The sequence below is a fragment of the Vollenhovia emeryi genome, unplaced genomic scaffold (assembly GCF_000949405.1).
Source record: "Vollenhovia emeryi isolate VEMERY1.0 unplaced genomic scaffold, V.emery_V1.0 DF939185.1, whole genome shotgun sequence".
NCBI lineage: Eukaryota > Metazoa > Arthropoda > Insecta > Hymenoptera > Formicidae > Vollenhovia > Vollenhovia emeryi.
In genome coordinates, this window is record NW_011967181.1 from 172,979 (window position 1) to 187,410 (window position 14,432).

The window sequence follows — 14,432 nt, forward strand, 5'->3', positions numbered from 1 at the left end:
GCGATTAAAAGTTTGAATTCTTGGAAATTTGGATAGTGCCACCTCTTTGCTGATCCTGTGCTCCTGATACTTTTTCAGTTTTCGGGAGTTTTCGCGATTTGAAGTTTGAAATTCTTAGAAATTCAGATAGTGCCACCTCTTTGCTGATCATGTGCTCCTAATACTTTGTCAGTTTTCGAGATTCTTGATTTTCGCGATCCAAATGAGAAATTTATTCTTTTCATGGCGTAAAAATAGATCACATTCCGTGATACTCGAGTGTTGGCCATTTTGATACCTCATGTCCGTAACGATAGACATTTTATTCCCCTCACCCTTTGTAGACTACCCCCGCGGAACTATGCTCCGTCCAGGTATTCCTACGTCCATGATGCGAATAATGCTGAGTTATGTCACCTATGTACAAGATGATTACGTGGTGTTGATTGGGTATCCATATTTCGTCGTGTAAAAATTACAATCTTTCGAAATGTATCTAGTTGGATTGACAGGTGGCATCGCCACTGGCAAAAGCACGGTTGCTGCTGTTTTTCGGGAGTACGGCATCCCTGTTATAGATGCCGATGTAATTGCCCGAAAAGGTTAGGATACGTTGCGTTTTACCTTGCCGTCATCGACAGCTATATCCACAAATTTTAACATACAAATTGCATTAAATGTTTTTAAATGATTAGTTTTTATGTAATTTTTTTCCTGTAAATTATTGTTTATACGTTTTTGTCTTTATCGGCATGAAATCGGTTTGATGTTTATATTTAAATACTGTAAATTGTATTTGCATAATTGAAGCATTTATATAGTTTACTGTGCGGTATTTCGCGATATTGACATTTTGATTGGAGGTTTAAAACGGATGAGATTTGTCTAAAAATTCGTGGTACTTTTCTGCTGAGTCACGTATCAAATATTTTTTTGTAAATACAAAAATGAAGAAGCTGAGAACGATGCTTGCATGCTGCTATATTTCTAGTTGTTGAGCCCGGAAAATCAGCGTGGCATAAAATAGAGCAGGAGTTTGGTCCGGATGTGTTTTTGGACACCAAGCAATTGGACAGAGCAAAACTTGGAGATTTAATATTTAACGATGTCGAAAAGAGAAAGAAACTTAACGCCATCACGCATCCCGATATATATAAAGAGATATACTGGCAGACTATCAAATACTTTTTGCAAGGTCATCCGTTCATAGTCATGGATCTGCCGTTGCTTTTTGAGACAGGACACATGTTGAATTACTTGCACAAAATTATAGTTGTAACGTGGTATGTAGAGATTTCGATTAGTACGTGAAACACATGAAAACATATATGTTTAAATTATTTTCTGTTATTTATTATTTCCAGCGAAGAAGACCTTCAGCTTCAACGATTAATAGAACGCACTGGATTTACAGAAGCTAAAGCGAAATTAAGAATAGCCGCGCAAATGTCTCTTGAGAAGAAAGCGGAGATGGCAAATTTTGTAATTGAGAATTCCGGCAGTGCGAGAGACACCAGGGAACAGACTATAAAAGTAATTAATGTGTTACAATCCTCCAAACATCATTGGAAATTACGTCTTTTAGTCGGATTTTGTTGCACCGTACTGTTAGCTGGCGCGTACTGGCTCAGAAGCAGAAGTTCTAAATCATTATCCATTACAACATGAAATTTTCTTTCACGAAAATTATTCAGTTTAGAAACAAATAGTTTTCGGCGAAACAGAGTTGCATGATAAAAGCTAATGTAAATTTTAACTTTTGTACAACACCCGTGCATTTGTGAAATCAAAATTTTTATAAGCTAAAGCACAGATGACTGGTGAAATTATGATTATGAGCTGTTGTAATGCGAATTGGTAATTACGTTTGTTGGGTAAATCATTTGCATCATGCAATAAATTCGGTTCTTTTACTCGACGCGAGGGGAAAAAAAGATTTGTATACTAGTACTACAAGTTACAACTGCGTTCCGTTACAAATAATTACTCTTTCATAAAACAGTTTTTAATTGCAACACGTTAGAATTAACGGTGGGGCAAAGGGATACATAGCAATTTATCTATGTGTGTATGTGGAAAGGGCGCATGCATGTATGTGTTACGTACATTTTAGGCAATAGAAAGTCGCTGTAGAGTACGTAAACTATAGAGCTATCTTACTTGTGAGCTATCAAATGAGAAACAAGAGAGAGATAAATGTGGTTGTTGCTCGTGAGCATTTGATTAGACAGCTTTAGTACAATTTGTTACATCGAATCACGATAACAATTAGCGCTACAAATTATAATTATTTTCACCTATATTGAAGATGCATCGTGAATGTTATAATTATAGTTAATAATGCATTTATCAAATTTAATGCAAAAACTTATATAATAATAAATGTGAATAAAAATGAACAATATATATATCATATAGCGTTAGATTCTTCTGGAATAATATACCCTTACTTTTTAAAAAATTTAGATCAATAATGAAAGACTAAAAGTTGTCCACACGGAAGTTTCGCTCTCGCAAGTATCTGAGGATAAAATCTTACACATCCGTCTTATCTTCTTTTTTTTTATTTTAATAAAGTGCCTTTGAACATAAATTTATACGTAAAAGATTATACATTTGTATGCATATATATAAAATACGCGAGTACATAGTGCTCAATTTCTTATGCTAATTGTCGCAAAATATATACAAGTATCGTGGTTAACAACCATGATTCACAATGTTCGGATGTATGTTCATATTTGGTGTACAATGCATTTCTTATACACTGTATACTGCGTATAATTTATACATTGTGTATGTATAAGTATAAATTTATAATTGATCGTTCTAACAGAAAGCTGTTCGTTTAGGTAAATTACAGAAATTGGTAAAGGTCTGTAAGTACTTAATTAACATGTCACTTAATGCAAGCAAAGATTTGCTTACTAAAAGTACAAAATTCTCGCGGGTAAATAAATGGAATACACTATGTACAATATCCCATACGGAATAGAATGGTGAGGTTCTGCAAATCCGAACCAATAAAGCGCGGTGCGAACCTTCTCTTAATTAGATATCATTCTAAATATACTACATATATATATATATATATATTTCTTTCTAGTCCTCTTTTGTACTTATGTTAACGTATTATCTGAAAGAGATATCTCCTATTTATGTCTCTTTACTTGACAATTTCCTCAACGGTATCCTTATCGAATATTTTCCAATTTTGTTTTACACAGAGACGAGATTAATATGTGATTAACGCAGTGACACTATAACGCAATAAGAAAAAGAGTTAAAAGAACATAAAATGTCACGGCGTAACTACATCTCATAATTATAGATTGTCATTCCTGTTATCCTACAATTATACACACTTTGAACATATAATAGTTGTCGACATTATCGACAATCGTTATTGCGTAGTTGCATATTATCGTATATTCTTAACACGCTATTCACAGAGGGAAAGCAATTACATTTTACATATTTCATATATAATTACAAAAAGATGAGGGTACAAATAAAAAAAAACTGATATTTCAACAAAGTTGAATAGAAGAATCGTTTTAAATACATAAAATGTTTCCTTAATGATTGATCAATCTTTTGCACAAATGAATGAAATATAAAAAGATTTGGAGAGAAAGAGAAAGGATGACGATTGCATTACATCCATACAAATGTGTCTATTTATACTACGGTGATACATCATCCCACAGCCGCTGGTTTCTATCTTCCGTATATACTTTCGAGCGTACTTGTAAGAGAAGTACGATTTACAGTAGAGGAAGATGGACGCGCATTATGATCCTTGATTCGCCTACATAGCCGAGTAGGTGGTATATGTGTGTACATAGTTATCCTATCAGATACAAAGTGTCGTTCCTATTGTTGTGACGCAACTTATTGCAAGACAGGCCTAAGTTCTTGCGTCATAATAGGGTAAGAAACGAGGGGTGCGGTCGGGCCAGATATCGACAAGGGTAAACTGGCGGGTTGCTGAGTGTTCGGTGGTTGCTGATTAGTCGGCTGGGGAGGCCCGGAGCCGCTCATCGAAATAGTTTGTTGAGCCATGGTGACGATCGGCGGTGGTATCGAGACCGGTGCCATGGAGACCGCCGCGATAGAGACGGGAGCTACGGTCGCGATGCTCACGGGGACAGTGGCCACGCTGGCGGTGACCGTTCGGAGGGTGCCCGCTGCCACGGCCGCGTTGACCATTTGTTGAGGTGTCGGAGCCTGTGACTGTGGAACCGTATTCGTAATCGTAACCGCCGGAACTGTTACAGCGGTCACGTTTGCGGTTCGTTTGCCCGACATTCTTAACTGGGCGTTTTGGTCCAACAGAAACTCATTTGTCGCCGTCAGGTCGCTAACCTAGATCAAAATAAAGTGTGTATATAGTAAATGTATGTGCGTGTAAGTGACATTTTCAATGTACATACGTACCTGTTTCTTTAACTCTTCTATCTTCTTCCTCAGTAGTACATTTTCATCCTCCAGAACAATGGCTCGTGCCTCGTTACGCGGTATTACGGGGTAATAATAGCTCGGCGTGACCGTCGGTTGAGTCGCGTGCTGCTGACCCACGATCGTAGAGGCTTCGAAGTGTACAACCGTTTCACCCGATACTAATCGCCTCTTTGGTTCTGGCGGTCCGATATAATCAGCTGGATGCGACGTGTTGTAACCGCCGTTATTAGCGACCAAATTGTTATGATCCTGCATTTGCCAGTGAAAGCTGCGTTCATAAAACAAAGAGTTTAACTTCGTTTCGTTAAGATTAATAAGAAAAACATGTAAAAAAAAAAGAGTAACAGCCTCGATCACACGGTGCTTACTTTCTGTCCTCCTCGTATCTGCGTCCGTCGCCGGCGACACCACCGCCGTTGCTGGTGCCGTTGAAGTTGAGTTGCGGTCTGGATGCGTTGTGATGGGACGGCGACATGAGATTGTGCTGCGGCTCCTCCTTCTTCCAATGCCTGAACTTGCAGTTGACCCTCTGGCAGCTCCCCTTCATAAAGTCTTTGCACAACGGATGATCCGGCTTGTCGTTGTTGCAAATCTTGGATCGATTGAGAACGTGGGGCGGCAGTTCGCCGGTAGCTCTGAAACGCTTCTCTTCGCTCTCCGTGCAATGGAGAAACTTGCATTCCAACCACTTACATTGACCGTTCTGGAAGTCGTGGCAGAAGGTATATTCCTCCACAGGATCGTCCTCGGAACGCTCATGAAGATACTTGCAACGCTTCCCACGGTGGCAAACATTTCTCAAAAAGTCTCGGCAGATCCGGTTCGCGGAGTCAGTGGTGTCAGTCGCGTTCGCATTCAATCCGCCCGCCATCTCGACCGCCTGCTGATGCTGCCCCGCCGTTGCCGTCGCCGTCGCCGTCGTTGTCGTCGTCGTCACCGTCGCCGTCGCCGTTGACGTCCCCGTCGTCTCGCTGTTTTCCAACTTTACTTTCAGTTTTTTCATCGGTGGCACATAGCGATTCGCACGCCGGCGTCGTTATCGCTGTATCCTCGACGATCGATCGATGAACCAGCTAAGCGCAGCTAATACGCGCGCCCCTGAATAAAGAAAAAGAGACAACGGTGGATTAAAGGTGTACAACGATATTATTAGTGCTTGAAGAACGTAACTTTGTACAGCTTTCACCGCTAAATACTTACGACGAGCCATTGATTAGCCTGCGAAACTCATACACAATATTTTACTTAATTTTTATCGAATTAAATTTAAACGGATTGATATATTAAGGGATATAGCAGAGATGTATGACACGACGCTTTCAATCTTGTTTAATTAATTAAGTTAGTTTTTATTTCCCCTTTTCGTATAATGACTATTACATCGGTAGTAAGATTATATCAACATTACTATGTACAGCGTTTTTATTTACCATATGTATTTTGATAATTTGATATATACGCTTAATCTGCCAAGAAAGTGAGCTCGCTTAAACGAACGAGCGACCGACCGACCGACCGACTTGTGGCGTACTTTTTTGGAAGTGTCACATACCACCTTTTTGTTTTCGCCGCGACACACAATGATTTCCGTTATCTAATGCGGTACAAGTAGACATGGCACTCTCTAAACTAAACTAACGAATTAAGAAAATACTGTCAATTTTCTCATTTTACGTTTCGTATCAAAACAATTAATATAGAAAACTACGGTTATGTATATATATATATATATATGTTGGATCTTCCCGCTTTAAGACGTTATCAGACGATATCAAGGCCATTCCAAGGTAGGATCGATAGAACGGTATTGAGTGCTGAGAGAAATTTGCCTTAGACAGGTAAATATCCGCTAATTCATTTGCGTTTAGGTCGCTCGAACGGATATGCACTTTTATATATTGTCACGCTACCCAACATGTATACATACGAAGGAAAGAAAATTAAGGTATCGTTGTGTAAAACAAGGTCTAAGGACCCAAGATTCGCCGCAAGACTACGATTCGCGATCGAATTTTCGCTCGAGAAATGATTGTGATCGGAAGAGGCGCGAAAGCAACACATGTGTAATATACGCATGCTAATGTAATACGTCTCTCTCTTCAACTCTCACTATCGCCTGCTAAGATCGTTTCCAACTCTTAGAGTCGCTCTCAACTAAAGAGCTTGAAAAAGAAAGAAAGAAAGAAAGAAAGAAAGAAAGCGTATCACCTGATAGCCAATGAATTTTCTACAATTGTCTATGTACAAATGTATGAAGGTTTTGAATAGTCGAAAACAAGAGTACAGGTGTGCGTGCGTGTTGTTTCTTTCTTTCGCTTTGAGAGAGTATTGCATGGGAGAGTATTCTCATAAATTCTATCCGCAGTAAAGGATACATATATATATATTTAAATCTTTAGAATATGCTATATAGAAAGGGAAACGTATCGTTTAAACAAAGAAATATGTAACAAAATACGTAATATGTTGTAAAATTGAGCCACATTATATAGAAGATATGATATTTAGCAGCTTGGCAGCATGTTGAACATTTTACGTGGTATCGTGCCTACATTTTCCTCCAGCTACTTTTACTCCCCAAAGAGCACAAGTCGAGAGCTTCCGTGTTGCGAGAGATGATCTTTGATCTTGCTCCTTCTTTTGTAATAACGCGACACGTTCTTGCCGAACATTGCAAAATTCCTAACGAGAGACTCCTTATCCTTAGCCCCGAGAAGACTCGATTTCGGGAGAAATTAAACAAATATTTATATATGTATATATGTACAATTCTTAACGATTGCTTGTATAAAAAACATGAAATTGTGGTCGCCTTCAAACGACAAAACGGGAGGCTTAACGAAATTTACAGTCAATTACAGTTCAAGTCGATATTGTAAAAGGAGGGAAAGAAATGGAAAGGATAACAGGTGTTATATGTACATAAAGGGATATTAGATGGCGGGGAGGATTAGAATATTTTCTCCCACAGCATCCACACGAGCATGAACGCGATGGGTGCGACGTAATGTATCGGTACGGTGTAAGTCGCACTCAGCAGATCACCGCATTGTGATTTGAGGGACATGTATTTCTTGGACAGCTCCGCTTTTTCCTCGACGAACGCGTTGTACTTTTCTTTCACTATAACCAGCTCCTCGTTGACCTCCTGCATCCGCTGCGCATCGTTCTTGGCGCGGTAGTAGAGCTCCTTCAGCCTGTCAATGACGATCTCGTTCGGCTCGCGTATCAGCCAGTCCTTCAATTCCTCCAGCTCCCTCTGCACCGTCTGCCGCGCCTCCAGACTATCCTCGCCTCTCAACGACTCGAGAGAGCCGATCAACGTCTGCAGCACGTAGTCTTTCGAGTGGAGAGCTTGTTGCATCGTATCATTTTTCGCGAGGGGTTTCAAAGTTTTAACGTAATCTCCTTCGGCGCGCTCCTCGCATTCCGGCACGTCCTTGTCCTCCTGTTCATCTACCGCAGGATCGATGACGGTACAGTTGTCTAGCGTATCCTCGGTACCCGGGAAGGTCGGAATCTCCGCGACTTTGTCATCTTTGGCAATTTGCTTCGTCGACTCGCGATGCTGATCGTTGTCAACATTAGCGAATCGCACCTCCAGCTTGCTAGGTACGAACGCCTGCTTCAACGCTTGTTCCACCGTGCAGTAGTCCTGCTCCTCCTTCCTATTCTCTATGACGCTCTTCTCGCTCGTGTCGCCATTCGTAACGCTGCACGTGTCGTCGGTCGCTTCTGAGTTTGTGTCCGAGTCTCCATTGGTGTCGCCGTTGTCTAGATTGGCCAAGTTCCCATTGACTAAAGTTCGTCTGGACGATAACGGCGGTGGCAGAATATATTCGGTGAGACTATCGTCGGCTGTCGTCTGCATGTCGCCCATCTGCTCTTTGGTAAAGGATAAATCAGATTTCAGCTGCTTCGAGTCGACATCCGAGGAATTCAACTGATTATCCTGCTCACTCTTGCTAAAGTAATAATTAATCTCGATATCCGTCTCCATGTTGTCGACATGAATGGAATTCAATTTGTTAAGAATAGCATTGATAGCCTCTATGGGATTCTCCTCGCCCTTCGAGTCAAAATTCTCGCCGATCTCCAGCTTCAGGTTCATATCTTGCAGGGTCTGCGCGTAATTCCTCAAGGCGGTGATTTGCTTGTAAATATTGACGGAATCTAACCGAGAATCGTGCAGCCTCGCGCGCAGATTCTTCTCGACTTTCGACTGATCCTCGAGCCGCTTGGCGAGATCACGCTTCTCTTGTTCCGCGCCGAGCAGCACGTCCTTCACCTTCTCCTCGCTCTCGACGAGCTTGTTGCTGGTCTCGTGGAGCTTCTTCTGCGTTTCCGCATACTTGGCGCTGAGCTCCTGCAGCTCCGTTTGCGTGTACTTGGCGACGTTGTGCAAACTCTGACACTCCTCCTCGGTTTCGTTCAAACGCCCCTCCAATTGCACCAGTCTCTGAGTGACCTCCAGTTTCTCCTGCAAGACCTTCTGCAACGCCTCCTTTGCGACGTTCTGATACTGCGCCTTATCTTCCTGAACCTTTGCGAGTTCGTTCCTCATTTTGTCCTCGGAATAGTTCTTCGAGTAGACCGTCAGCTGACTCTCGACGGTCATTACCCAGGACAGCAGACGATCCTCCGTGATGAGTGCCTTCCACGATTGGTTGGCGGCTTTCCGAGTATTCTCCACCAGTTGCTGCAGATAGCCCAGTTTCGAATACAATGCTTTCTCTCGCCTCGACGCCTCCTGCATTATCTGGTTAAGCTTGTAGAGATCCTCGAGAGAGACGTTGCCGGCGGGCGAGCTGACGGAGGTGCTGAGACTGGCCTTGGCCTCTTTCCCATCCGGCAGATAGAGCTTTAGGGTGGCGACTATACAACCGTGGGTCACCTTCTTTGTATTCTCCACTACGTCCACGCCAAATTGCACTATATCCCCGGAGCATACCTCCTTGGGCGTTGACTCCAGCCCGGAAGCGCTGAGTCTCTGATTATTTACGAACGTGCCGTTGCTGCTGCACGTGTCCTGCAGGTAAAACTTGCCGGAGGAGTACCAGAGCAGCGCGTGATTCCTCGACAACACTTTGCAATCGAAGATTGCGTTGTTTGTCGCGGCTCTCGCCCTGGCCACCGAGCGACCAATCTTGACTGGCTGTTCCAGTGTCAACGTACGCTCCAGGAAGGGATGGGAATTGTCCCGACAGATGAGAACGCCTTTCGCGGTCATCTTGTTGTTGTTGTTGTTGGTGGTGTTGTTGTTCTGCGTATTGTTCTGGTTCAAGTTGGAGTTGTTCTGCCCAGCGGGCGAACTGGCATTTTGTACCCAACCACCGCTGTTAGCTACAACCATAGCCGAGCGAATTCGAGGAAGAGTCCTTTCACGAACGTAAATCGGATGGAGCACTGACAAGAAGTGTTATCAGCTTGGAGATATGTCACGTAGCGACACCGCGATCGTGGCTGGATCTAAGCCGAGACGTTGGCTTCGCCTCGCTTCACGTCAAACGTGTCGGATGTACGAGCTCGGTCACGAGGATCTCGACGTGACCTTTCGGGACCTGTCGGCCGACACGACGAGGCGTGACGACATCGTGTCCGGCATGTTTTCTTCCTCAATGAAATATCACCGCACCGCCCGTCACTCTCGCTCCCTTATTTTCGTCGAGAATCCCCCCTCCCTCTCTCTCTCTCTCTCCCTCCCTCTCTCTCCCTTCCCCTTTCGTCCGATCAGCCAATGTCTCCGGACTCGAGCGCGGAACTCTGGTCCCGTTTGGCAAAAACGGCACGCATCGACCGAGTGGATCCACCTCCCAGGCTCGAAAATCGGGTCAGCGAAGCACACGCGGCACGTCTCGCGTCTCCGTCGCGACGACGTCGTCCCGCTCCCGCAGGCGTGAACACGCTCCGGCCGAGCGCTCGGTCGTCCGCGTCAGCCTGACCCCGTCGGTCGCGCGCGGCCAGTCGGACACGCGGCGTCGGCGACCGGGGGTGAGAATCGGCCACGGGGCACCACCGCGGACTCGAGCGCACCAACGAAAAATTTGCGCACGTACGGACGACGTATGGGACTCGCTGAAAATACAATGGTTCACTGTTCCCCGTGTCCGGACTGTCTCCGGAGAGCCAGCCGTGCCGCGTTCCAGTTCCGCGTTCCACGCATTAGCCATATGGGTGGAACGAGAGAGGAATGACGCGCCGCACCGCTCGAAATACCTACCTTGCCCACCTACGATCCGATACGCCGCTCTCGCAAAGGTCCGGCAAAACTCATTTTTCAAAAAGGAACTCATCTTTCAAAATGACACCATTCAAAGCTGTCCTATGTGATACTTGACTCGAATATTATCTTTCGTCCGGAGGAAAACCTTGACAATTTACAGGAATCGACCTTGCCGACACGGCTACAGAGAGTGTATGCACAATTTCTCACGTACGAGAGCATAACCTGAAAGTGCAAACGTAGCGCCTCGCAAAATCATCCAAAGTTGAAATCACTGCGAACAATCTCCGAGGTATTACATCCGTATTACTGATTAACATAATAATTTTCACCTTGTCATTATCCCGTGTTACGTTACAAAATCTACCGTTCTCTTTCCAGTCTTTCGCTAAATACTACATTCCAAATACAATGTCAGACGATGACGACTACATGTCCGATAAGTTTCTACAAGACTCGGATAAACGTGTCTCGTCGAGTCTTATATACAAACATTCTGACAGAAGAGAATTTGCATTGATGAAGAAAAGGGCTGAACTCGAGTCTAGGCTGAAAGAACAAAACAAGTCGATACGAATAGTCGAAGCGGAAAAAAGGGAGGAAGGCTTGTCATGTGCCATTAGTAACGCAAATAAAGGTCTGTGTATACTTTACGTAACATGTACAACAGAGAAATTTATGATGTTAACAATAGTAAGAACGGAAGAAAAGATACCAGTTTTAGTGGACAGTGATAATTCTGATATTTGTCCCTAGGTTTTGAGATGCTAATGAAGATGGGATACAAACCTGGTCAAGGAATAGGCAAGACTCAATCGGGAATGACTGAACCGATTCCTGTACAAGTGAAAGCGGATAGACAAGGCCTGGGCAAAACGCTAAAGAAAAAGGATTCGTACAAGCATGGGAACGCAAACGCCAAATTGGATAATATGGACACCCGAGATTTCCGTAGCAGGCTAGCTCAAGGAAAGGCGGAACAGCTGCAAAAAACTGATTTATACAAAAGTCAGAAGGTGTGCCAAGAACTAGATGCTAAAGAAAATATTGAGAAACCTGAAGAACCGTGGTTTTGGCTAGAGAGCAGGGAAGAGAAACAAGTTGACGACACAGACGACGACGACGACGACGACGACGACGACGACGAGGATGACAAGGACGAAGAAACATTGAGCAATGTAGAAAAACTCGATATTCTTACTAGATATTTAAGAAAGAAATACTGTTACTGTATCTGGTGTGGAACAAAGTTCGACGACGAAGACGATTTAAGAGATAACTGTCCGGGAAGTACAAGAAACGACCACTAAACATGATACATAATATTATATCGATAACATTATCTTTGCACTATATTAGAATCAATAAATTTTGTATGCCACTAAAAACATTCTCCAAGCGTGTGCTCTAAAACACGATATAATACACGGAGAAAAAAGAACCGTAGATAAAATTACGTTACTTGCGTGGTCAAACCCCACGTTGTATACACGAGAGACATAAAAAACCCATTAGCGGGTATGATGCAAAACATGGGAAAAGTAATGGTTTCGGGCGAGAAAAAATGGAGCACCGAGCAACTCTAAGAGCAACAGAGGGTCGTTATCCCTCACACCCACGACCGAACTATACTATCAAGGCAGCAGGGGATCGCTATGGCTTTTACACACGATGGGAGAGGGAGTGGCAAGTTACCTATAAAAGCACCCGTTTGATACTCTCTTCTTTCATTTCATCTGAAAGCCTGTACGGTGACCGTCTGTTAAATATTTCAATAAACACGATACTATAATGCTGGCAGCCCCGAAATCTTTGCTAATCCTCGTGGTTTATGTTACAATCAGCGATGCTGAAATAACCGAGGTAGATGACGAAAGTTGCGAGACTCTACAGTCAGAAGTACACATTACTAAAGACGAATACGACGAGATAGGACGTTTGAGAAGAACGTGTAGCAGTGATATATCGGTCACTAAATGTGAAGGATTTTGTAATTCCCAAGTACAGCCGAGCGTTGTTACTACCACAGGCTTCTCCAAGGTAAATTACTGCGACACCTCGCGCAAAGCAAGATATTGCCTTTAATTAGGCATGTAATTCTCTTTTTTACAACAGGAGTGCTACTGTTGCCGTGAGAGTTATCTCAAGGAAAGATTCGTCGTCTTAAATCAATGCTACGACGCGGATGGAATCAAATTAATAGGCACGGATGACGAGACGATGGAGATCAAGATACGAGAGCCGGCTGAATGTAAATGCCTCAAGTGCGGCGACTTTGCCAGATAAAAACCAACAACGATTTGAAATATAATTTATACAGTTTCTCGGTGCAGTGGAATTGCAACAATTATATATATACATATATGACAGTTACACCGATAGATGCAGCACAGAAATAAAAATATATTGTAATGACGATAAAAATAAATAGTACTTTCAATGTATTTACATGAATCTACTTGTAAATTCCTGATGTAATTTAATCTTGTGTATCGCTTCATGTTACGAGATAAATATAAATTATTTGAATAAAAATTTGCTATACTTGCTTTACCTAATAGTTGTTTATACTTGTCACGTATACGTATATAAATCCTTAACGGAAATGTTGGCGTACAAATGGTTTGCAAATTTCGAAAGATTAAAATCTTTAAACTTTAACACGATTTTATTAACGCGTAGTTAATGTTAAAACAACTTGGACCATCGCGGGCCTAATGACCAACTTTGTAGATAATAACGATAGTATTAAAGAAAAATATCCCCGCCGGAAGCAGTTCTAACCTTGTAAATATGCCATTGCTATGCTGAGAAGGTATGTATACCATCGGAAAGATTTTTAACACATCCTAGATACGCAATGAGATATGGTAGTAAGGTCGTACTATTGAATGAGCATGGTTTCATCAACATGCCTAAACTGCACTCGAGTTTTAAGAAATATTCACAATATTATAATTGACGAGATATCAGCTGTTATAATAACTTATATTATGGCTGAGTTTTATTCTGTATCCTGGGCCACATACTCCCGCCAGTAGTAAGACCTTGCACGACTTGACAATTATAAAAAGAAATCGTTAGGGCGAGGAGAAGTATACTATATATAATGTGTGTGTATATGTAGATACTTTCCGAGTATAAAAATGACATCCTTAGCAAGTCAGTGCTGTCGGCGGGGATCTGAGGGGTTTCAAGATCTGAAATTATTTTTCCTTTAGCATTATTAAATATCAAATTATAATACAAGAGAAAGCTTTAAATCATACGCATGTATGTGAGTGCTGTAACTTGCTGCGACAAGTATTGTCAGTCCTTAAACTTGATTTTCACAATTTGAAAAGTTTTTACACCATTTAGCTTTAAATCCAAAAGATTAGTGGAGATTGCACTTAAAGTTTAAGATGCTGGTCATTATTGTTTTCAAAAAAAGTACACGTACCCTGTTGTTTACAAATCAATTCTTATTGGACATGCTTACTATAGAGAACTTAATTCTTAAATTGTTTGTCAAATATTCTGTCATAAGTGAAAGAAATGATCTTGGTCACATATCTTGAGAGAAATCATCATATATATCACAACTTGTAAATAGAATCATTACCCAGTGAGAACACTGACGTCGAATCAACGTCGAATCGACGTTGATCAACGTCGATTCGACGTCGATTCGACGTTGATCAACGTCGATTCGACGTTGATTCGACGTCAGTGTTCTCACTGGGTAGGCTACTATGTTAATTAACAAGAAAAAATCTAGTTCAGG

At 42.2% G+C, this 14,432-nt stretch overlaps 5 protein-coding genes across 5 annotated transcripts in view; 3 read left to right on the top strand and 2 right to left on the bottom strand.

The window, feature by feature from the left end:
• The first annotated feature begins 356 nt into the window (after positions 1-356).
• On the top strand, positions 357-2,387 carry LOC105562613 (dephospho-CoA kinase domain-containing protein). The gene is made up of 3 exons (XM_012013600.1): positions 357-581; positions 971-1,262; positions 1,344-2,387. Exons 1-3 carry the CDS (start codon positions 470-472, stop codon positions 1,645-1,647), a joined length of 708 nt encoding a protein of 235 aa, XP_011868990.1. The 5' UTR covers positions 357-469; the 3' UTR covers positions 1,648-2,387.
• Positions 2,388-3,636: 1,249 nt separating this feature from the next.
• The window catches only part of LOC105562619 (zinc finger CCCH domain-containing protein 10-like), a 12,007-nt gene continuing 1,211 nt past the window's right edge, over positions 3,637-14,432 (bottom strand). The window contains exons 2-4 of the mRNA XM_012013607.1: positions 4,812-5,541; positions 4,420-4,711; positions 3,637-4,347 (exon numbers count right to left, since the gene is read on the bottom strand). Coding sequence (XP_011868997.1) covers positions 3,874-4,347; positions 4,420-4,711; positions 4,812-5,446 — 1,401 coding nt within the window. The 5' untranslated portion in view covers positions 5,447-5,541 and the 3' untranslated portion in view covers positions 3,637-3,873. The remainder of the gene's footprint in view (positions 4,348-4,419; positions 4,712-4,811; positions 5,542-14,432) is intronic.
• On the bottom strand, positions 5,766-10,337 carry LOC105562618 (sarcolemmal membrane-associated protein). The gene has a single exon (XM_012013606.1). The coding sequence runs from the start codon at positions 9,794-9,796 to the stop codon at positions 7,394-7,396; it is 2,403 nt and encodes an 800-aa protein (XP_011868996.1). The 5' UTR covers positions 9,797-10,337; the 3' UTR covers positions 5,766-7,393.
• LOC105562617 (G patch domain-containing protein 11) lies at positions 10,864-12,048 on the top strand. Its single transcript, XM_012013605.1, has 3 exons — positions 10,864-10,958; positions 11,048-11,303; positions 11,423-12,048. The coding sequence occupies exons 2-3, from the start codon at positions 11,078-11,080 to the stop codon at positions 11,974-11,976; spliced, it is 780 nt and encodes a 259-aa protein (XP_011868995.1). The 5' UTR covers positions 10,864-10,958; positions 11,048-11,077; the 3' UTR covers positions 11,977-12,048.
• LOC105562615 overlaps positions 12,135-14,432 on the top strand; it is a 5,677-nt gene continuing 3,379 nt past the window's right edge. The window contains exons 1-3 of the mRNA XM_012013604.1: positions 12,135-12,412; positions 12,511-12,706; positions 12,782-12,935. Of these exons, the coding sequence (XP_011868994.1) occupies positions 12,231-12,412; positions 12,511-12,706; positions 12,782-12,935 (532 nt within the window). The 5' untranslated portion in view covers positions 12,135-12,230. The remainder of the gene's footprint in view (positions 12,413-12,510; positions 12,707-12,781; positions 12,936-14,432) is intronic.